A 24,861-nucleotide genomic window follows, 5' to 3' on the forward strand; every position below is an offset into this window, starting at 1 on the left:
ACAAGCCATTTGCGTATTATGTATTTAAATTTTTTTTCACCTAGGTACGTAAAATTTTTGAAGGCGATAGCAATATACACACATCAAAAGTGTCTAAGTTAAGTTTAAGAGTATTGCTGCAATTAGGGTTAATTATATTAACTTTTTTGTTTCGCTATTGATACCTTTTTAGTGAGTTTTAACATTTAAATAAGGAATATTGTTTAAAATTCGATAATAAGAAGAAAATCGATTGTCAATGTGGTTTTGTATAAAAATGAGTTATAGCGTTTTGACAAAATCATTACAATATCTGCATCGGAACCGAAACAATTTACATTATTATGGAGAGACGACATCATTTAACCCGAGAAGTGATGATGCGAGCCGTCGGAATGTTGGAAGCTGGTTCCAGGCAACGTGCTGTGGCTTTCACTCATAACACTACACAGAGCGTCATAAGTCGCCTCTGGACGCGCTATCGCATGACGGGCAGCGTGGCCGAGCGACATTGGAGGACGATCTCGCATCACGACTCGCAGACAGGACCGGTATATCCAAAATACTGCTCGACGGAATCGTACCATGACCGCCATGATGTTGGTTACGAGGCTCCACAGCTCCTCAGGCTTGCTAATAAGCGATCAAACAATCCGAAATCGTTTACGTGAAGTGGGTCTGCGATCCCGAAGGCCGCTCAGAGTTCCACCTATTGCACCCTGCAATCGTAGGACCCGTTTACGATGGGCTCGCGAACACAGAAACTGGGAGGAAGAAGACTGGCGCTATGTGTGCTTTTCGGATGAATCCCGCTTCGGTATGAGACCGGATACAAGACGTACTCGAGTTTGGAGAACATCTGGACGTCATGAACGTTTGAGATATTGTCAGGAAGTTCATCCATATGGTGGGGGAACAATAATGATATGGGCCGGTATTTGGATCGGCGGAAGAACCGATCTCATTTGGATCAGGGGTAACCTCAATGCTCAAGTTTACGCAGAGAGGATTGTTTCAGATGTTATCATCCCTTTGCGAGGCCAGTTGGGTGATTCATTTCAACTAATGCATGACAACGCACGTCCACACACGGCCTGCTCAATCGCCAGACCTCAATCCAATTGTGCACGCATGGGATATGCTTCAAAGAAGAGCTGTGCCGAGTATGCATACCGTACATACTCTACAACAATATTTTGACTTGTTACAAAACACATGGGCGGCCATTCCTCAAAGTGATTTTGATGAACTCATCTTAAGCATGCCAAATCGCTGTAATTATGTGATTCGTGTTAATGGTGGAAATACAGATTATTAATTTTCTTATCTTTACAATAAAAATGAGCAAAATCATCATTTTCGCCATTTTTTTGTCATTTAATTGACGCCGTTAATTTGAGTTTTTTCCCACAATTTGCAAAAACATCAATTTTAGTTTATTTTAATTAAATACTTATAGGGGTAAGCGGTTAAATAAAACATAAGCATTAAAGTAAGAAGTCGTCCTGGAAGACTGGATTTGGTAAATATTGCTTAAATAATTTTTATTTCAAAAATATTCACTTGATCCCTAGACACTTTTGATGTGTGTAGTTAAAAGATAAAAAAAAGCCTTGTTGACACATACATGTTGACATACCGCTGTTTTTGAGAAGTGACACAAACCAAAATAGTAAATTTTTTGGGATTTTAAGCCTATATATTACACTGTTATATTGCCTAGATGTAATGATATTAAGCGTGATATCTCAATTTTTCTAACAGTCTCCCTTACGAATGTTGAGATAGGGCATTCTTGAAAGCCATCTATAAGTACAGACAGACACTGAATTTCGACTATAAGCCTTCAAATTAGACACTAAGAGCCTATGCACACGGCGTATTTTATACGAGCCGACGACGCGTGTTTCTCGAACGCTTATAAACGCGCGTCATCTGCGCATATACGCGCTGTAGTGAATCGATTCAAACACGCGGAAACATCGCGTTGCAAGCTAGAAGCTTATATACTCCACTGGAGTTTACACTTAAGATTTCACGTAGTTGCTTCATCTCAAAAACTAACTGAAATTAACAAACAACTTAAAATTAAAACGATCTCTTATCAAAATGCGCGATAAATACGCGCGGCTATAGTGCGTCTGCGGCGCGTATAAAATACGCCGTGTGCATAAGCTCTTACCTAAGGGCTGCACCAATATGGCACCATTACTATTTTCATACAACATTTAGAAGCGCGTTTGCTGCGCCACTTTTGCAGTCACAATTACTGAACTAAAAATTACTGAAGCGCTACAGACGTGCGGCTGCTGCGCTTCCGCAAGTGTCTAATATTAGCCAAGGTAGACTCAGGGGTATCTATAAAGATTTCCCCCCATGGTAGAGTAAATAGAGTTAGTTTTATTACACCGTTCAAAAAAAACGCATCAAGGACCTGTTTCTTGGGTTCTTAACACAGACCATTGGGTTCTTAACACAGACCACATGGTCCTTAACGAATTTTTTTCGTAGGGAACCTATGTCCTTCCAGCTCGGCACGGCTTACATAGGGAAGCCTCTACTACTTACGTAGTACTTCTTTCTGATTTCGCTGTAGATAACTACAGCGAAATCAGAAAGAGAAGTCTCCGGCCATTCGACATGTCCGTGAATGTATTAGTTACCCACTAGTGCACCTGAGTACCTATTATACAAAGCTTCTAGGTACATAACTTCTCATTCCAAGGTAGTCTCTTGTGTTGATGATCTGGATGGCACGTTCAATCTGCTCATTAGATGCTGGGTGGTATCATAGAGAATATACATGTCTAAATAAGATATTAAATTATCTGAAAGCTTTTAAATGTGATTAATATCTCGCGCAGTCATAATCGAAAACTTTCCTGAGAGCCGTAATAACTTAAAACTCTTGTTTCAAACTACTTGCTGTGATTGTTAAAACCAAAAGGTTTTCCTATGAAATGGTCTAGCATAGTCAATATATGAACGGCTTCTATATCTAATATGCTGTGGCCCATTTGTAGCAATCGTCTTTTAATTTGTGTACTTATCCATTTTTAACCACTACTCCACGAGTTTGCTATAGGTATGTACTTCTTTAGCGACGGGATTCAAATCAGAAAATGACGGTTGATATATAAGTCAGTCTTTAATCCTTCACGACTTCTACAAGTCGCACTGAGAAAGAATGCGTCCTGAAAATCAGAACATCGTTGAATTGAACCGAGGCCTACAAATATGAACATACCATTTGTTAGATTCGGCCGCATTTCGCACAACGATATTATGTTTTCCAAGATACTATTAGAAGATATGGATGTCTTTAGGTTCCAGATTATAATAAATGTTTTCATAAACAATTGCCCGCGTAATAATGTAGGATTATAAATGTCAACCAATCCAATTTATTTACTCAAATATATGGCCTAGTTCCCACTATTACCACTCACTACCGGCGAATTTGCCGGGTCGGTAAATCTGCCGGAAAGGCTAATGGCTGTACAATTTACAAGAAGCTATTCACATTACGCCTGACTCGGCAAGGATGCCGAGCTCGGCATTGCCGCCGGAGCGTTTGTCACTACAGTCTGTCGGCAGAACGCCCGGACCGGAGTACCGGACGTTACTACGTGGAACGATGAAAGTCGTCCCAATAAATCATCAAAAGAGGATGCTGTCATTCGAAAATAATTAAAGAACTTTGACTCGTCACTGCTCAGTTCATCCCACAGACGTATCTAGATATATGTCGGTGGTTGGCACATTAAAAATCTTTCCCGTGAAATAGAATGTACCCAATGGTTTTCTTTTTACTCTATTAAACCTTCTAAGATACCACCACAACACCACAATTTCGTCGTCTGTCGTGCGGAGTGGTCTGAAAGGAACTAAGCCTAACAGTTTCTCTAATCTATATGATTCCAACAATCGTGCAGTCTTGCACAAGTTGCACAACCCGAAAGTTAAGTTGCTCAGACACGGACAAAATAATATCGATAGCGTAATAAACTAATTCAATACGTATGCATAAGGAAATATGGAGATAAATAGCATTAAGAAACCTCTGTGTGTTAAGTCCGACAGATGTGTAATAATAGTTATCGTTTTTGGGTTTACAAGTTTTGAAATCAAACAAGCAGTAAATTACGATTTTTTTATTATACTTAAGGTGCAGGTCTGCTACCTCGTCCAAATCCTCTCTGAAACGAAAATGTCAACGTGTTAAATCATTCTAATCATTACGTAAAAAGGTATGAGCTAATTATGCCATTTTTGTTTCATATACATAGAATTTTTCATACAAACATTTCAATGTTGGTTCTAAAAACTGTTTGGTCTCATCAACAAAAAAATTATTAACAAAGCGAGGCGAAAATTAAGTAGTTACCTGATTTGGTATTGCCATAAAACATGAACTATGGTGTTCCTATCTTTCATTTTAATGAGAATTGTTTTAATATGATTTTTTTATACTTATATATGTGGCTTGATACAAGAAGTGCCCAACTTCATACTACTTACGCACTTTTGTACCAAGCCACAGATATGTGTAAAAAGTATCACATTAAAATAGTAACTAACCTAACCATAAAACAATACTAATTCAGGATGCACTGCTTTTGTTGCTTACGAGAGCGGTTAAAAAGTTTTGAGCCTAAGTACCTTTAAGTGTCACTAAGGGCTCGCGCTACATGACAATAATTACGAATACCTAATAAGTATATACATAAGGCGCACTATAAGTTTCCGGAACTGGCCACTTATATAAACAATATTTAAAAAGTAATTACAACATTTGAAAATGGAACTCTGGCTGTAGAATACAGTTTGTTTCATCTGACTGCCACTTGTTTTTACATTGTGGCGTTATTTTAGAAATTGGTTGTCTACATCACCATGGATTTAACTTCACCAGTTAAATCCATTTCGTAGTATGATTTTCTACGACGTTAAGTGCAATTTAACAGCTCAGCGCAGCTTCGTTCGCCTTAAAGCTGCTTTTGGCGATGAAGTACCACGCAAGATGACTATTTATAGCTGGTTTGCAGAATTCAAACGCGGTCGTGTGACTCTCAATGACGAATTTCGTGATGGTCGCCCGTACACTGCTGTCAACAACAAAAACATCGATGCTGTGCGCCGTATGATCAAAACAGACAGGCATGTGACATACCATGAGATTCGGGCATCTTCAGGCATAGGCATGAGTCAAATACAATCAATACTACACAAACATTTGGATTTGAAAAAGCTGTGCTCTCGGTGGATCCCACACAATTTGACTGAGGCTCAAAAAACGGATCGCGTCACTTGATGCAATGCCATACTTACCAGATTCAACGAAGGGGCGTCAAGTTTGGTGTGGGACATAGTAGCAGGTGACGAAACATGGATTTATAGTTACGATCCCAAAACAAAGCAGCAATCGGGCGTATGGATCTTTCGAGATGAGCCGAAACCAACCAAACTGGCGCGAATGCAAAGTGCCTCTAAGCGGATGATTGCTTCTTTTTTTAAATAAAACTGGACACGGGGCTACTGTTGCTTTGGAGAATCGTTGTACCGTGAATAGTGATTGGTACACGACCACTTGGTTGCCGGAAGTTATTGACAAACTCCTTAAAAATAACCGTAAACGCCGCATCATCTTGCACCACGATAATGCCAGTTCTGACACGGCCAGATAGACAAATTTATTTTTGAAGGTGAACAACGTTGACCTTATGAGCCATCCCGCGTACAGTTCCGACCTTGTGACTTTTATTTATTTCCAAAAATTATGGATCAGTTCTGCGATCAACGATTTTCATAACCTGAAGAGGCCGTCGAAGAATATGAAAAATGTGTTTCAGAGATTGTTACGAAGGAGTGGCATAAATGTTTTCAAAATTGGTTCATTCGTATGAACAAGTGCATTAACGCTAACGGAGAATATTTTGAGAAGCAATAAATTCATTTCTGACCATTTATAGTATTTTTTTCTTATTCATTCCGGAATCTTATAGTGCGCCACACGTTTACCAAATTTCATGTCATTAGCATATTACGCTTTTATTAATTGAACTGTAACTATCAGTGTCTGAGTCATCCGCGGATTGTACGAAACTGGAGTACAGAAGCCGTCATAAAATTTCGCACAAAGAATAAAACGCCGACGAATATATTTGAAGAGATGTCTTCAATTTATGGGGAGTCTGGACCATGATTGCTACCATAAAACGTTGGAGCCGAGAGTTCAAGCATGGCAAGGAGTCGCTAAAAGATGATCCCAGATCAAAGCGTCCAAACACTACCGTTACCGAAGAAAATATAAAAAAAATTAAAAAAGTTGTCCTAGAAGATCGGCGAATCAAGTTGTGGTAGATAGCTGAATTCAGCGTTAGCAAGGAACGAATCAGCGACATTTCGCATAACCATTTGCACATGAAAAAGGTTTGCGCGCGCGATGGGTATCGAAAATCCTCAAGCCGCTGGACAAGTAGCGCCGAGTCACAACTTCGCAATCGCTTCTTTTGGCATTTGTGGAGATAATCCTGACGACTGGCGATAATCCTGACGACGTTTTTTCTCACATTGTCACTGTTGATGGAACGTGGATCCGGCATCACGATCCAAAGACAATGCAGTGGATAGACAAAGACAAAGTTTCGAAGACAAAGATTCGTAGGCAAAGACGGCGAATATTATTTCACTGGGTTAAAAGCCCTTTATGGGAAATGTAAAAAGTGCATGGAAGTAGAGGGAAATTAGATAGAGAAATAGATTAAGTGCATGGAAGTAGAGGGAAATTAGATAGAGAAATAGATTTTTTGCGCATTTCTATCGGCATTGTAATACCCTAGGCTCAAAACTTTTCAGCCGGCACTCGTATATTCATAAGAAATAGGAAATTAAACTATTTTCCCGGATTTAAATCGCGTATATTTGTTTTTTTCAAACAAACCAACAACAAAAGGGTTTGTTTGAAATAGTTTCATTTCCTATGTGTAACAATAGCGAAAACCTAAGAACTAGATATGTTTATAAGGAACCTGTGTGCAACTTTGCTATCAGAAGGACATTACATAGCTAAGATGGAGTTAAACTCACGAATTCAAGGTCAGATGATCCAGGGCCAACATCAGCCTTTTTGTCGTGCGGAGCGCCACCGGGACCGGTGGGCGCGCGGCGATATGCGGAGCGGTCCTCGGCAGCTCGCGCCGGGACATCAGGGCGGCCCATGGCGCCGCGGCGTACAGTTTCAGTACGGGCAGTGCGCTTAAGGGTCGCGGGCACGATCTCTGGTGGTAGGTGCAGAAAGATGCGCAGGTACTCAATACCTTCATTGGTCAGGTACCTGAAACAATGGAATGACATAATACGTAGAGGTAATTAAATCCCGTGTATTTTGTGACTCAGTGTTTTGATGATGTGCATTAAGGAGACCTATCAATACTTGTGATTTATTATCAAAGCATCAAAAAAGCTAATTAAGCACAGCCTGTAGAAGCTGGAGTCATAAAGTTGATACAGGTTATGTTTACCACATTGTCCTGTATTTCGCTTCAGTTGTTTGTTCGTAATAGCAGAAAACAACAATTTTTCAGTTTGTTCCCAAAAATAATAAAGAACTTCCCGAATATTCCCAAACTGCCACATTTAATATAACTTATCATGTTCTGCAGCAATGAAAATGAAAAATTAAATCTGCCACAAATGGTCACTGTTCTCAATATCAATGTGACATTGACATTGGCAAGAGGTCTTTTGTCAAAATGCTCCTTTGCAACTTTCATTATCTCTCATTTAAATATGAAATATTGTCTAAATATTTTTGTCACATTGTGTTTTATTTTTTGCTTTTTCATTACTGTTTAATTGATTATTTCATTAGGTTTTTATAGCTTTAATGTTTTATGTGTGTACTATAAAATAACCAATATTTCAGGTAGGTAAACATTCAATCATGCTTAAAGTGAAACATACTCACAAGAACATTACCTAGTCTATGATTGAATTGAATCAATTGCGCTGTATTCCTGCATCTATTCTAAAATACAATGTTTTACAATTTTTTTATTCCCAACTTCTAAAATTATACAAAAATACATTTACAACTAGGCATAAACTAAAACGCAAAATTAAACTAGCAAAATCCATGAATGGCTCTTTATCGTTATTGGGGCAGCTTTTGCCGTCCTTCTTTCTACTCCAATTTAAAGCTGATATAGCAACTTTTCTTATTCTCGGTTTTAACCTCAATTACACAGTGTTCATGTCCATATAAGTTGTCATAATGTACAAAAAGTAAAAATGAAATAATCTTAAATAACAATAAATATTTTCTTAGGCTAAAGTTACTGAACCCCAAACTTCTAAGGCTTCTAATATCAAGAATATCGACTCATTCGTAGAACAAAGGTCTTTGTGCAAGACTACTTGTTCTCAGGACATAGTACATTTCGTTCGTTCTTCTTTGCTGTGGATGTCACATCGACTGTTGTTACATTTTATAATTTCCGAAACGAAACAAGATATATAAATTCTCAAAACACCTTTACATAGGCCTTAATTTGAATAATGAAATTGTTCTCGAAACGTAATTAATCTCTTTTCGCTATATAATCACATCGGACTCTGTTCTTCGGATGAGTTGACATGAAAGTTAGTTATTGCATTAACACATTTCGTTGTTCTAATATAAACTATTTATTTATTATTCTCCCATCACCCTAGAACTAGAACAACTTTGAAGCTTTTAATTTAAGAATATATACTATCAAAGACAAAATGTACTGTTGCTCAGTGTATTGATAGCCTGCTAAAATAAAAATATTAAATAAGGAGTGTTAAAAAAAAACCAAAAATAATAAAATAATAATAATGAACACACTCAATTTGGTTGCTAACAAAAGCATTTTGATAACAAAAGCGACAGACATTCTGTTTCTATTTAGCGACAAGAAAAATTTTTGGCGCCTTTTTAAGGTTTCGTCTATTAACATGTAATATGATTTCATCTTATATATTTTCTACTCAATGGTGGAATTGTATTGGTCTTTAGGTTATAAACCATGTCCAGATACTGTTGCAGGACACTGCGACTGATATCTCCTGTGCTAGTGCAGATAACTAGTAGAGAGAGAGGATAAGCTAAATATCCTCTAGTCTATCCAGTCGCGTAGGAATAATGGGAACTAGAAAGACATTTCGGCATGGGGAAGTGAGAGTGCCATCACAAGAGAGGAGAGTTGGTAGTTAGTTGAATTTAGATTCAACACCGTAGTGGGGGCAACTGTTAGTTGTGCAATGCATATCAGGAAGTGAGCGTACCAACAGCTTCAGTACCTATCTGGAAAATAGAGAGGGTACTAGCCTTTTTAACACTGGAGGAAGTCTGTGACAATAGTTTGATAAAGAGGGGCACTATAATCAAAAGTTAAATGGAAATATTCCTGTCTGGTCTTCTATCTGTGCGAGGACCATAAAGTTCTTATCAATGAAATGAACCTTATAATGAGCACCATAAGAGTAGAATTTTCATATGGAGTCGAATTAGTTTTAGTAACAACTAGTGACTTTTAAGCCTTCAGGTTGTATTGATGTAATATTATGATATTTAAAATAAATGGATTTAATATCATCTGTATCAGTATAGGCCACCCGAAGTTTGTGCCTACATTAATATTAATAAAAAAAATTGTAAATGTTAAATAAGTACAAATATTTATTCACAAAGACCAACCCCCAGAGATTCTTAGTCATTCTTCTCGGGGAAATCTAACTTGCGAATGAGTAATAAAGTAATCGAATATGACGATTTCTAGCGTAACTTGCTTACCTATGAAATAAAGATAATCGAGTTTCTATAAAATCTTTACCAGTAAAAATGTCTCCACGCGAACTGTTCCTTCACATAACCCCTAGATTTTAAGGACTGCATCGCCTTGATTACTTGGAGGTTAGGGATCTTCTCTAGATCTGGGTGCTTGGGGGCATGGTAATCCTTCTTTGCTACCATAACACCCTCTTTAAATAGATATTCATAGATAGACACGCGATTCTGTTTTGGCATCAACATCTTGAAAGTTTACCTAAAAACAAGAAGACGATATAGCATCAAAGGTTATAACACTTTCGCATGTCACAAGTGTAAAATATATTCAAATAACTTTGCTTGATATAACACCGTAAAAGTTTTTGATGTCAATAATGAAAAAGTCGAAGAGATTTCATGAATAAAATTAGATTTTTAAAACAAAAATATACCTGCCGTTAAATTGACAAGCGAAAAGAGCTATTTTGACAGCTGACATTTCGGTTTTTGACGTTTTAACGATGTGCATATTCTGTACATGATTGATAAAAATAAATTGATTGATTGACAAACACATAATCGATTTGAAATTTGCATTAAGAAAAAGATTTTAAAATTTCGATCTTTTTTATTTGCAGCTAATATATAATAGTGTTGAGTCATGGAAAAATTTGCATTTCGATAAATACAATTTTTTCAGAAAAATGAACTGAATGAAAACGATATGGATTTTTTTATAAATCATAAGTGCGCATTTGACCTTCACCTCACCTGATGGAAAGTGACGATGAGGTCGACGATGGAGCATATACACCTAAGTAGTGCCTATTCACTCTCGCCTTGAAAAGGCCCAAGTTATAACGTTCAGGGAATAAGTCTGCAGGCAGGGAATTCCACTCCACAGGCGTTCGCCATAGAAATGTAGAAGTAAATTTTTGCGAATTCATTAATATCTTTGTAATATCCACAACGTAGGGGTGGAACCCAAGCCTACGCCTAGTCTCCCCCGTTGATGGAAAGGGGAAGGCGGAAATCAAAGATTTCAAAGATTTAAGTCAAAGATTTAAATCGTGTAATTCCATCGCACACTCTCCGTGATAACGTGAGGTAATAACCTGTAAAATACCAATAAACATAAAAAGCATCACTTAAAATGGCTCATGTTAAATTTAAAAAAAGTTGAATAAATTAAATTAGTGATGCGTTGCAATTGGAATAAAAGAAATTCGGGCATTCATCCATAAGAATTGGTAACAGAACACTTGGAGATGGAGTAATTTTTGCATATTTAAAATAGAGTAAATAGTTAGGTAAGCTTGCCTATCATTAAATAAAAATCATAGTTTCGAAGTCCAGTAATGTCTCAAAAACTTCAATGTCCCGAAAACTTTTTAATAAAATTATTGTTTCGGAAGTTAAGCGGAGTTGGTGCTTGAATTTTTTTGTGGAATTAGTCTTTATGTGCAGCTATATATTAAAGCAAAATGCAAATCCAACTAGCATATAATAAATCCAGAAAAAAATAAAGAGACAATGACTAAATGACTATGTACTTGTAGCTGTATGTGCCAGCGCGGCCAAAAAACGTTTGTAATATCCTTACAAGTAAGTATGGCTTTTCAAAAAACTTTGACCACTAGAATTTTGTTTTCAAAAAATATCAATTAAGGGACGTAAACTTTGGTTGAGGTTTTCTCCAAAACTATTATTGTGAGACTCACGGGAGTTTTACTCATGCATTAGGAATGAAACGTTTCTTTTTATTCGTTTGTTAACAGGGACATCTTCGATTTTAGGGGAAAAAAAACACTGTGCAATATGTTCCGACTTTCTCAGATTTGAACTGGCAACACTGCATACCGTTTCGGGGTGGTTTCGGGATGTTGTGATGTATTTTATAAGCTTGAGTTTCGAATAAAATTAATTTCTTACATTGGATAATATTTATCGCTTAACAAAATGTCTTCAGAAACAGCTCAAGTTAGCTCCTTACCCTTGCCACCTATGCAGTATTACAACTTTTACACAGATGAGAATGTGCGAAGAAATACGGCACCGTTGCCCCCACGTCGTATTCAAGATTCATATTCAATGTTTGGTCATACATTTAACACAGATGATACCATCATTCGATCACTAGAGAGTCAGGTAATCATTTTATTTTTTATTTATTTTTGAAGTATACGCCTATGGAAATTAAGTTTACTTAGAACTATAACATTTACATTTGCAGGGTTTCCGTAGGCTTTATCCTATGCATTTTGACAGAAGACGGGAACTAAAGAAGCTGAATCATTCTTTGTTGGTCAATTTTCTAGATCTCTTAGATTTGTTAGTACACTGTCCTGACTCGCCCAAAAGGGCTGAGAAGGTTGAAGATCTCAGTCTGCTGTTCATCCATATTCACCACTTGCTCAATGAATTTAGACCTCATCAGGCCAGGGAAACCTTAAGGGTGATGATGGAATTGCAAAAAAGGCAAAGAGTGGAAACTGCTATGAGGTAAATATACCTATTTCAAAATTCATCAATATTTGATTAATTGTCATAAACTACCAACCTAATGGTGGCACTTCACATGGCTATTTATATTTGAGTATTTGATATATTTGGCAAACAATCACCATGTGTAGATAGCATGTGCTGATCGGTTTCTTGACACACATCAAGGAGTCAAATATGCAAGTAAATCTAATATAAAGTAAAATGTAATACATAAGCTGTTTAAATTTATGGCGATTGTTTGCCAAATATATGAAATATGCAAATATAAATAGCCATGTGAAGTGCCACAAAATATTTTTCAAACAAGAAATATCCAATTAAATAATCGATTTAACATGGGTAAAGAAATAAAAAATCAAGTAGTTTATTGCTTTATAATAGTAGTGTAAATGCAAGAAAACTAAATAATTATTATCTATCCACATTGTGTGTGAAAGTTTAGTGGTGTTCTAGCTTAGAAAAAAAGAAGCCTCTTTTTATTGTCTTGTAACATTTTTTTGTATTATATTTTACAGATTCCAGAAACATTTGGATAAAGTTCAAGACATCTTACAAAATGCCCTTCAAAGTCTTCCAGATCAAAATGAGATTGAAAGCAATTTCAAAGTACCTACTGAAATATTGGATCAAATGGAAAGCAACCCTAATGATCATGCCAATGCAGACCAGTGTTATGAACTAGACAGAATCATGTGTAATGTTGTAGATAACATGAGATGAATGGATAAAACTTGTAATTTTATGTTTGCCTTTAGAAATAAACCTACAAATTTACCTAAAATGTATTTATGTTTTAATAACCTTTTTTTTATGTTAGGGTATTCTCATGGACCCTCTGCCCAGGGAGGCGAAGGTTATGTCAGACTCGTACCAACTAAAACCTAACAAGCTCTCTCTGGCACTACCTTGAGAGACTATGTAACGAATCTCCTACGCCCTATGCTGATGACGTACCGAAACAATGCACGTCATCCAGGATGTCCGGCAATCATGCATGTGTTCTCTTTTCGGAGAGGCAAACTGTCTTTGTAAAGTGAAGTTCTTCTTTTTTAAAATCCTTATTGCTACTTAAGTACGTTCTTAGGTGCTGAAAATGATGATTCTGCCCATGTCACAGAAAAAGTTCTGTTGTATAGTTCTTTAAAGGAAATTTTTTATATTATAACACACACTGATAGTCCCGCACTAGGGAACTTCAATGTCCCGAAAACTTATAAAATTATTATTTCGGAAGTTACGCGGAGTTGGTGCTTGATTTTTTTCATGAAATATTTTTTATATTATAACACCCAGTCCCGCACCAGGGAAACCCTGTATCGCGGATGTCACTGATACACACAGGTAGTCAACCACAAATTACACCCAAACTCGGAAGAAATAAGACGTTATACGTTATGTAGACGTTATATAGTATTTACTTTCCAACAAACCATTTGATCTAGCAAAACATTTTTACCTACTTCTCCGGAGACTTGCTTTAATCAGTAATTTTTAAAATATAAAAACAATGGACGTACATCAAATATATAGTAATATCACGCCCTATTATACCGTTTAATAAAATATATGACTCAATAGTCTAAACAGCTATTGAATCACAAACTTTTTTTCGGCCTGCCTTACAATTCATTTCAAGAATTAACCTTTAAAGGTGTTTTCTGTGTTATGCATTCCATTACATTTTTTATATGCAATCAAGTGTAAAATTTATTTTAAAATGTGCATAGGCACATCAATAGATAGCTATTGATCACGATTATGGGTCAGGAAAGAAAATTAAATATAATTGTTGAAAAAATTTATTAGGGAGAAAGCCTTACACATTCTTAAAATTATCCATGTGAAGGGACTCCTTTGCTCCAGCAAAGCCCTGAATAAATCTGGAATATGTTAAAACATGGAACTCGTTCATTTATCCTCCTTCCTTTGTGGATGACGGGCTATTAAAACATTAACTATAATATCCGCTACTTACCCAGAAACCGAGTGAAGCGCTTGCAGGAAATGGGAGGCAATTAGCGCCGTAATCACCTCTGGTGAAGTCATTTACAAGTAATTCCTTAATGAACTAAATACTTATCTGCTAAATCTGCCAAGTGCCTCAGAAATACATGTATAGTCAGGCATCAGCCGTGCTTGAGTAACATATATAAAATAGTAAATACTTACATGTATAATAATGTCTACAGTAAAGTTCTGTTGGGTCCATATTGGCACACATAAAATTCTTTTAATTTTTTTTACTGTGGATTTTTCTTTATAATTATTACTATTCATAATTAAGTTGCCGTAAGTATTTATAAAAACTTAACTTCTAAATCCAGAATTCATAACATACACTATACATAATGTTATCACTTTTAATGGCTCTGCCGAAATATGCTCATCATCTTGAATATCTCAAAATTACTTACTAATTAATATTTCAGTTTGGGTACTCGCCGGCCGCCACTGCCATGGCACGCGCGGTTTGTATTGTGGTATAGTGTCTGAATTGGAAGCAATGTTCTTGTACTTGTGGAACGATTTGACTATTTTTCATTAACTTGTTCCATTATTTTACATTTTTTACAAAATTATTAGTTAATCAAATTTCTAAATATTAATTTTATGAATTACAAAATTTGTGTCTGAAATTTTTTTTGTGTGAAAATGTTGTGTGAGATATAAATGATAAAACTGTACAAAGAATAATGATTATTATTGTATTCAATAATAATCATGCAATTGCTAATAATACTTAGCAATTAAAATTATGTATAAAGACTAAAGAGTAACGATCATTAATATAAGTGAGTAATTATGAATAGTAATTATTACAAGCAAGATGTTGTAAGTAATAGGACTAAAAATGTTATGTGACCAATAGGATTCCCGTGCTTGAGGTTACCTACTTAGTGAACACTGCTTCTTGCCTGTCTCCTTCCACTGGTCTCTGTAAAAATCTGCTGGACAATGGCTGAAATCTTCAGACACGAAATAGACTGAAAGCTCCAGGATCTTTCTTTCCCAAAATATAAAAACCTAATGAAATCTCAAGATAAAATTGTGGTTCAGCCACGAAGTTCAGAAACACAACATACACTGCCTTCTAAAGAGAAGCTACCACATACGATACTTTAAAAACATTAGCAAAATAAGTATTTACGGTCTGCATTCACGGGTGTCTTGTGAAATATAAAAGTTCTTATTCTAAAACAAAAATCAAGTCTCATCATGAGAAAATACAACAAATTGAATGGAGAGAAAAAATCGAAGACTAAATAAATATTTATACTCCATTTACAAATTGGTGTATGGGCAGAATCTGGCCAAAAAACCGTATGAATGAACTGATACTCAGACAAAAATTATAGTTTTCTAACCAAAGTATAGCTCTGGTGCAATTTTAGTAGTTGCTGCGCCTGCGGAAAGGCGCCCCATTCCCCCTAAACTCACGTCTGCCATAACCCCCTCTACCTCTGAAGCTAGGTCCCGAAAACCTTCCACTATTGTTCAATCTGGAGCTGTATTTGCCAGATGGGGGTGTGTACATTTTTATATTTCTGTCTCCACTTCGAGAGCGCTTGTCCGGAGAAGACTTTTCATCACCATTGTCAAATGTAATTGGCCGATGGCGTTTTTGTGGCGACTGTTTGTCCTTTTCTTCTGTTTTCTCAGTTGGCTTTTGCTGCAACAGAAAGAATATTGTTATATTTTGTAATATTCCCAATAAAAATCAAACACTAAATATTATCGATGTTATTACAATAATAATTTTTTACCTCTTTTTCTGTCTTCTGCGTTTGAAAGGATAATTGCACTTTGCTTTTGAAACTGGGAGGAGTCCGGAAAATGTCCCGAATCAGGGTGTTGATGTTCGACGTAGTTTTCAAAGCTGCAATCTTGAGTTTATTTTCTTCTGAGTCCTCTTTTTTTCCCTGTAAAATAAGATTGGCCCAATGTTAGCTATCAGTCAATACTTTGAGCTATGAACAACATGTGCAGCACATTTATAAACATCAATTAGAGAGAAGTTGAGAATTATGATGTTAAATGGCAATATTACCTGTGTAACTTCTTTCAGTTTCTTTATGTAGCCCTGTGTGAGTCGGGCAGTGTATTGTAAACGTAAGCGGAGAGCCTTAAGCCGTGCTCCGTCAGCACCAAGAGCCTCGGGAGCCTTGCGGCAGAGAGAATGCAAAGCAAACAACGCACACTCCACATGAGAGAACTGGAGAGAAGGGGTTGATTTTTCTTCCGTCTTATCGCCATTTGCTTCTTTTTCGCCTTTGTCTTCTCCTTCTATTGGTGCTTCAGGCAAATAAGTCTGCAGACAAAAACATATTTTTAAGTGCCACATAAATTTATTCATACTTATTCTGAACTTTAGAGAATTTTCAGAAAGAAGAGAAAGTTTCACCTAATAAACGGATTTAACCCACAGGGTTAAACTTAAAATTTGAGAAGCCGGTTTTCAGTTATTATAATTATGTAGATACAAAAAGAAAACATGTATAGTGTGATGTTTTTTTTATGTTTAATGTCGAATTCGTTTTCCTTCTTTTTACATTTATTCAGATTAAAGCACTTGGAAAAGTTCATAATTCAGTTGGCTTGAATGGGCTTTAAAAGAAATATAAAAGCACATGTCCATACAATTATTAATGTTAACAATATTAGCATGTGCAAACACACAAAATTTCAACCAAGTCAAACTAGTAAATGAGACACAGAGAAAAGGAAATTATCAACATGCCGATCACCTTAAACATGTAGCACATCAAAGCCAAAATTCAGGAAGTTACCCCATTTGAGACACTAAGGCTCGTATTCCAGAACTCTACTCAATACTCAAGCCAGGACTTGAGTATTGAGTAGAGTTCTGGACTCAGTTCTCATTCTCAGTTCAGGACTTGAGTATTGCAGTGAGCACTGAAAATCAGACTCAAGTCCTTGCCAATAGGGTCGTATTTCCAGTGATTGAAATCATACTCAAGTCTGCTCAAATCCTGACTTGAGCATTGAGTAGAGTTCTGGAATACGACCCTGAGACACCGTAGCAATTCTTTACCTGGAAAAACCAAGAATCGACGTTTAGAAAACGGTAACCGGAAGCACCGCAAGCCGGCTAGTCCCCGTGGGGTAATTGACCACCACCTTCCAGACAAAATGAAACACGCTAAGCAAACAAATGAACTAAACAAAAATAACATATTTATAGCAACGTACAATGTCAGAACATTCCGAACAGATTCATCATTACTACAATTAGAACAAGCATTAAAAAATATAGGCATATAATAGGCCTAAGTGAAGTGCGAAGAATAGGAGAAGAAATTATTGATTTTAAACAATATATATTTTTACTATAAAAGCGAGACGAAGTATTCGGTGTCGGTTTTATAGTGAAACAAGAATTGCGAAACGAGATAGAGGAATTCATTGGTATATCTGAGGGAATAGCCGTCTTAAACATAAACCTTTCCGGATATAAAAATAAATGGTCGATAGTGCAAGCATACGCTCTACGCCTATAGGGGTAGCGAGTAAAAGGGACAAAGACGTTTTCTATGACATTCTGGAAAACGCTTTAGAAAAAACACATCGTAATATGACATTGATGGGTGATTTTAACAGCATACTAGGCTCCACTATGAACGCACAAAACTTCACGGTTGGTAACTTCAGTACCGGCCGGAGGAATGACAATAGCGAAAGATTAATCGACTTTGCATTGGAGCACAGGTTGTACATAATAAATACCTTCTTCAAAAAACGACATAATAAGAAGTGGACATAGATATCACCTAACAGACAGAAGGATGAAAGAGATTTTATATTAACTAACAGAAAACACACAATTTTAAATATAGATATCGTAAATAATATCCTCTTAACTTTAACTTTGATCACTGTTTGGTCCGAGCCGAAATCGTTATGAAGAGCCCAAAGTTATCCCGAAAACTCATTACAATGGCAAGATAAAAGTTCCTCTACTAATCTCAGAATCTATGTAAAATCAGTTGAGTAAAGAACTTTGCAAAATGAAGGCCTTCAAAAGTATTCAAGAAAAATACGATTTTTTCGAGAAACAACTTACAAATATCAATAATAATTTTAGACATATTCCGAAAAAGAAAGATAAGGTAAGAGAAGAAGCTAGACACTTAATTAAGCAAAGACAGCAACTACTTCAAGATAGGAAAAACAATAGGATTGAAATAACTAAAACAAGCAAAAATATAAAGGAAAGCATAAGGAAATTCAGACGTAAGACGAGAATTGAAAAAATAAAAAATTATATAGTAAAAACCACAAACAAATACAAATCACAACGCGCCTGAATATTATGGACATTGCTACTAAATTTTACAAATATCTTTACGACGACAATGAGACAAATGAAAATGAGAAAAAGACACGGAGAAACCGCCCCATGTTCCTTAAGAGCGAAGTACAAAAGGCTGTTTTAACTCAAAAAAATAATAAAGCTCCTGGAGAGGATAACATGACTAATGAGCTATTAAAAGGTACTCTTGATGCTATACTAAAATATCTGACAGGTCTGTTTAATGACATTTCAGATAAAGAGCTCATTCCAGATCAATGGACCAAGACCACAATCACTCTTCTTCACAAAAAAGGCTATAAAGCCCAGATAAATAATTACCGGCCCATTAGTCTAATGACTAACATATACAAAGTTTTCTCAAAATTATTATTGGCACGCGTGACACATGCTCTTGACGAAAATCAGTCCAGAGAACAAGCTGGATTCCGAAAGAACCTCTCAACCATAGATCATATTCTTGTAATAAAATAAATAATAGAAAAATGTAATGAGTACGGACTACAATACTACGTATTCTTTATAGATTGTAATAAGGCCTTTGATTCACTTAAACATAATAAAATTTGGAAATCTCTCAGTGAACAAAGAGTACAAAAGAAATATATAAGACTAATCCAACAAATATACAAAAAAGTAAAGCAAAAATACCGATAGAGACTACAGGAGAAGAATTTCAAATCAGAAAGGGTGTCTGTCAGGGATATCCTCTATCGCCCAAAATATTCGCTGCTGTCTTAAAAAATGTATATTTAGACATCAGGATTGGGAGGAATATAGTTTGAGTATAGATGGAGTACACCTTAACCACTTGAGATTCACAGATGATCTTATACTCTTGGCCAAAAACCCAAAAATGCTACAAACTATGCTTCGAGAATTGGACACGGAAAGCAAAAAAGTAGGACTCACTATAAACACCAGCAAAACGACATTGATGACAAACAATATTAAAGAACAGGTTGCGATAACTGGCAATATAATTGAATATGTGAATGAATATGAATATGTGGGCCAAATCATATCCACAAAGGACCAAACAGACAAAGAAATTGAAAGAAGAGTCACAAATTCGTGGAGGAAATTCTCGTCACTCAAAGAAGTCCTGAAATCAAAAGAAATTGATACAAAATACAAATCTAAAGTAATAAATATGTGCATTGTACCGGTGACCACATATAGATGCCAGACATGGTCACTTACTAAAAAAACATTACAAAAAACTTGATGTTTTTTAGAATAGTATGGAAAGAAGTGTGCTCAACATAAAATTGAAAGATAAAGTTGTACCAGCCACCGATAAAGTTTACACAGATAAAGTTTTACCATCGTCGGGCTGTTCTTCGTCGGGGTCACCACTTTACCATGGTGACATGGTATAAAATAAAATATATATGTTGTGGATATTTGATGAGAGTTTACTGGATACTGAATGAGGATTGACTGACTCTGGTTGACTGAGTCTAGTTGACTGAGTCTGGTTGACTGAGTGAGGTTTACATTTTGTATAGCTACTTATACTAATTTGGTACGTGTGTTCTACGCTGATGCACAAGGCATGATTGTAACTTTGCTTGTACCAAGACGTGCCTGAATGTCGGAAGTGGGTTAGACATTCTGGCACGTCTGTGGCTGGTACAAAAGTAAAATTGACCACAATTGAAAGCAAATCAAAGACTAAAAAAATCACACACATAATAAAACAGCAAAAACGGCGATGGACAGGACACATGATGAGGGAAAAAATTGATAAGTGGACAAGGGATATTGTGGAATGGTACCCAAGAGAGGGAGAAAGGAAGAAAGGGAGACCATACTTTAGATGGGAAGACGATTTTAAATATGTTGCTGGAGGAACATGGAAGCAAGCAGTAAAAGGTAGGGAGAAATGGAAATCTCTGGAAGAGGCCAAGCTGAAGGCACCAAGTCAACAAATTGAGTAATAATAAATAAGTAAAATATAATAAGTATGCAAGTCATACAATGTGTAAGACAAGTTATCAGCAATAAAGGCTATAAATAAATAAATTAACATGTTATAAAAAGGAATTTCTGTACATAAGTTTCGAATTGAAGGTAGTTCCATAAAAACAGGTATAGTCTTCATATTGTGCTGTATTTTGTACTGAAAATGTATACTAGTATTGGTCATATTGAAAGTCTGTGCAAGTAAATTATCTTTCTGTACATACTATGGCCTTACTCGGAGCATGAGATGCCTGGACAAGGATTATGTATGTATGTACATGTATGAAATAAAGATTTGTCTATTATATTCATAAATTAATTAATGTTCCTGGAATTTAAACTCTCACATTACACACAATGTGCTGGAAAATGTTGGATGTAATAAAAATAAAATCTATTTTGGCACATCTTGAGTATAAGAGCACATCTAACACTCCTTGGACCTTCCTCATCATTAGTGGCTATACAACAGGTAAGTTTAACTTTCAAGTGTCAAGCCCGACTTGAATTGATTCTGTATGACTCTCTAAAAACAAAGAACTTACCATAACTACATCATAAACAGTGTCAATTTTCTTCTGAACGTCTTCTAAATCTCCACAGTGCTCTGTAACCTCAGCAAATATCTTCAGAAGTTCTAATTTAGAATCATTTCCTTCCGGTGTTGTAATTTCATTCCATTTTTGTAATACATGATCACAGAAGAAATTGACGAATTGTGTGGAATCCACTTGTGTCTGTATAAATCAATATTTGGCATTAACTAAATTATTCCTTTTAGCTTGCACAGTTAGAATGTGTAACAGAATAACAAGTTGTGATTAAATGAACTTGGAATGATATGAAAAATGTAAATAACCTAAACAAACAAGTAAATACTAAAAAAAACATACCGAAAATAAAGGCAATGCATGTTGAGTGCATTGAATGATCCTATCCACATATTCTGGATCTTCAGGGTGCCAGTCATCAGGTGAAAAAGCAAGGGCTGCCACAATCTGAACCAATTCTTTCTTCCCTAATGGTGTTTTCCCCAAACGAGACCATGTAAGCAGTTCCATTATGTGCTCAAACTCTTCAGCCACTACATCCTGCAGAGAAAACTTCTCATTTGTAAAAACTAATTATTACAATTATCTTAATACTGTGAACTTATCATTTAAAGTAATTTTATGGTATTACTATTAGATTGGCTTATTCCATACAATCCTTCAATGCAATCAATGATTGGTCTACTGTCCCCACTAATTATAACTCAGAACCATGAGCAACCAAATAAGAGAACTCAGATTTTCTTAGCTTCAACTGTCTAAATCTCCTTTGGCCTGGGAGATTTATTTCTCACATTTTTGCCCAGGAGTTTGTTAACATTAGAGGACAACATTGTTTTAGCTTGAGGTTGAACATATCCTTATAGAAACCCCGCCCAATGAGGGCACTGATCAGCATTTAGAAATTGTTCTTGCCCAATGATAAAGTGTCTACAGTGTTTTATGGGATAGCATCCCTATACAATAGATAGTAAACATATTTGAGAGTCATATGGATCATGGACCTAACCACATTATGCCAAGTCTGCCCAGTGTGCAGAAAGAAATTTCAAATTCTCAATGATTCACTAAGTTTAAATTTTGTTTACACATTAAATTTAATACTGTCAAGTAGGCTTTGGGGTTGGTCATTGATAATCTTACTAATTGCAAACCTCTAAAATTTTTCTGCACTCTGCAATAATCAAATCTTCAGCTTCTTTGTTGATAACTTCTCTGCCAAGTTGTTTGACTTTGGTGGCCAGAAATTTAATGCAACGCTCTCTAACTATTTCATTTGCGACCTCGCTGTCTACATTCTGGTGAATCTGGGAAAATATTCCTGCTAAAGCTCCTTTTGGGTCTCCTTTCAAGATTGTAATTAGGGAATTTGTCACAACATTGATTTCTGTAGTATCATCTGATTGTAACAGCTGAGCAAGGATATCTGCAATTCTTTGTGTGTGCTCCTTGTGGTCTTTGCAGAGGTTAGGTAAATCTTTGATGGCTTGCTTTCGGATCTAAAATGAATAATTCACTTTAATTACAATCCACAAAGCATGTTATTTATCGGAATTTGTAAAGGTTGACGTGTAATTTATAAGTGCCTCGTTGAATATCTCACCACCTTTGATACATAGTTTACAATTATAGTAACACTTTATATTAAAACGTAAATAATAACAATTAGTGTACTTACGGCTACGTCGTCATCCTCGCAAAGATCAAATTGAGCCTCAATGGCCTGTTCTGCAAGGTTTGGGAAACTGTTGAAGAATTTCGCAATGAATTGTGACGCTAAACGTTTTTCTTTATCCGACCCTTTTACCGCCGCTAATATCTCCAAATACTCTTTTTCATGCTGAAATAGTTATTACCACCGTTATTAACACAGAAATAGAAGAACATGCAATACATAAATGAAAAAGAAGTAGAGGTTAGAAAACGTACCTGCGATATGTCATCTTTTGCATCAGCTAAAATACCGTAGTTTTGGTATAATTTTTCAATATTATCCCCTGACATTTTAATACACAAAATTTAACACTGTTTAATGATCTGAAGTCATAAGATACGAACAATTACTGCATAGACAAATTAACACAAGAAAACAATGACGCTCACACACCGCCCGCCATAAGTAGACTAGTGAGGGGCAGGGCGCGCTCGGCTTGTATACAGACTGACAGGCAGCACTGGTGTATATGGCGACATCAGACAGCAACAAAATCGAAAGTGGTGGAAGTTGGGTGACTCATAGAAAATTAAGTAATGATCGTGTTGTTTATTTTTATAATGCGTGTTATTTTCGACTATGTAATTAAAACCTTTATTAAAAGTTTTTTATTGAGCATTCGAATAACTTGAATTCGATAAAAAATAATAATCTTGTCCAAATTTGATGGGGACAACACTACATTTGTAGGTATCCAAGTATAGCGATGGATGCGCGATTGTAAATGATTTCAATATTCGACACGTTAGTAATCCGTAATCCTGTCATTCGAATGTCCAATTAGTAACCTACTAATTTTCGTATTCGAATGATTTGAATGATCATTCATTACTAATTAAATTAGTAGTATTCATAGATTCCATAGAGCGAGTATGAATGTGCCCCCTGTGTCACACTGTCCCGCTTCCTCCTACAGTTTTTACAGAGATTAATTTTATTTTAAGTATATTATGAAGAAAATACGAAGAAAGAAATAGTGATGAAGAAAGTTATAACGATATTCCTTATTTTAAACCAAATTACAAAAGAGTTTATCCTGAAAAGACATATGAAAATTCCACTAATTACGAATTCAAAGTTTTTGTTCAAACTGATAGAAGATAATAATATAATTTTAAGTGACAGTGAAAACATAAATATTTACTCCGCCCGCTTAAAAGACTATGAAAAAAAACCAAATAAGTGAACTAAGTTACTTAAGAGAAATTGAAAACATAAAGTATTAGAAGGACAATTAAACAGAGTTATGCCAAAATGTATCAACCCACATCACAATAGTTTTGAGAAAATAACTTTTAAAGTTTGACTTACGAATACTCTATGATTATAGGTTTATTGTTCGATTTGTTAATACCATATAGTAAGTACCTATTAGTTGAAGGTCTTGAACTGTTGCAAAGAATATCTCATAACGTCATTATATTGCAAAATATTAAGTAAATAAAGTAGATGGTTCATTTAGACAAAATTATATTTATTTAAGACACAATTTAAAGTAGTTAAACCAAAGTGTACGAAATCGTAATTATATGACCAAATTTATATAAATCAAACAGTTATTATGTAGTTAAACATCATAAACAGTGTAAGAGTCTGGAAATAATAATTTATTTACTATTAATTAATTAATAATAATAAAATTAATAGTGAATAAACTTAAAATCTTTTCCTGAACGTTAAAATAATTCAATAAAATAAAATTTAAATTCGTTCCTTCAATCCTAATTTTATTTTATTTATAGTACAGTTATTACATATAAATAAATTAAACATTTTCTCTCTATACCCAGCTATAGACTTTACCTTAAAAATAGTTGTAACTTAATAAAATGAAATTTAAAAAAGAACACAAAATATTAGGAACTAATATTCAGACTATAAAATCCACAGACTACATAAATACACAAAATCTTATCAACCACGAAGTAATAACGTCATATTTTAAAATGTAGAAATAATTACAAAAATTGAACGAACTTATTTTTTTTTGTTCTTAAAAGTAATGTAATGATCTAGA

The 24,861-nt window shown here is 35.4% G+C and overlaps 3 protein-coding genes across 3 annotated transcripts; 1 reads left to right on the forward strand and 2 right to left on the reverse strand.

Moving 5' to 3' along the window:
- Window positions 1-4,118: 4,118 nt before the first annotated feature.
- Window positions 4,119-10,255, reverse strand: LOC113235111 (40S ribosomal protein S10). The gene is made up of 4 exons (XM_026470685.1): window positions 10,232-10,255; window positions 9,840-10,052; window positions 7,069-7,315; window positions 4,119-4,178 (listed from the first exon to the last, which is right to left on the reverse strand). Exons 2-4 carry the CDS (start codon window positions 10,037-10,039, stop codon window positions 4,143-4,145), a joined length of 483 nt encoding a protein of 160 aa, XP_026326470.1. The 5' UTR covers window positions 10,040-10,052; window positions 10,232-10,255; the 3' UTR covers window positions 4,119-4,142.
- Window positions 10,256-11,719: 1,464 nt separating this feature from the next.
- On the forward strand, window positions 11,720-13,053 carry LOC113235418 (mediator of RNA polymerase II transcription subunit 7). The gene is made up of 3 exons (XM_026471100.1): window positions 11,720-11,923; window positions 12,009-12,277; window positions 12,796-13,053. The coding sequence occupies exons 1-3, from the start codon at window positions 11,735-11,737 to the stop codon at window positions 12,998-13,000; spliced, it is 663 nt and encodes a 220-aa protein (XP_026326885.1). The 5' UTR covers window positions 11,720-11,734; the 3' UTR covers window positions 13,001-13,053.
- A 1,852-nt stretch (window positions 13,054-14,905) lies between these two features.
- Window positions 14,906-23,277, reverse strand: LOC113235117 (apoptosis inhibitor 5). The gene is made up of 8 exons (XM_026470694.1): window positions 23,060-23,277; window positions 22,809-22,970; window positions 22,285-22,629; window positions 21,473-21,670; window positions 21,125-21,316; window positions 16,329-16,589; window positions 16,045-16,200; window positions 14,906-15,950 (listed from the first exon to the last, which is right to left on the reverse strand). Exons 1-8 carry the CDS (start codon window positions 23,132-23,134, stop codon window positions 15,669-15,671), a joined length of 1,671 nt encoding a protein of 556 aa, XP_026326479.1. The 5' UTR covers window positions 23,135-23,277; the 3' UTR covers window positions 14,906-15,668.
- Window positions 23,278-24,861: the final 1,584 nt, after the last annotated feature.

Source organism: Hyposmocoma kahamanoa, unplaced genomic scaffold, assembly GCF_003589595.1.
Source record: "Hyposmocoma kahamanoa isolate Upper Pololo Valley unplaced genomic scaffold, ASM358959v1 87, whole genome shotgun sequence".
Taxonomy (NCBI): Eukaryota; Metazoa; Arthropoda; class Insecta; order Lepidoptera; family Cosmopterigidae; genus Hyposmocoma; species Hyposmocoma kahamanoa.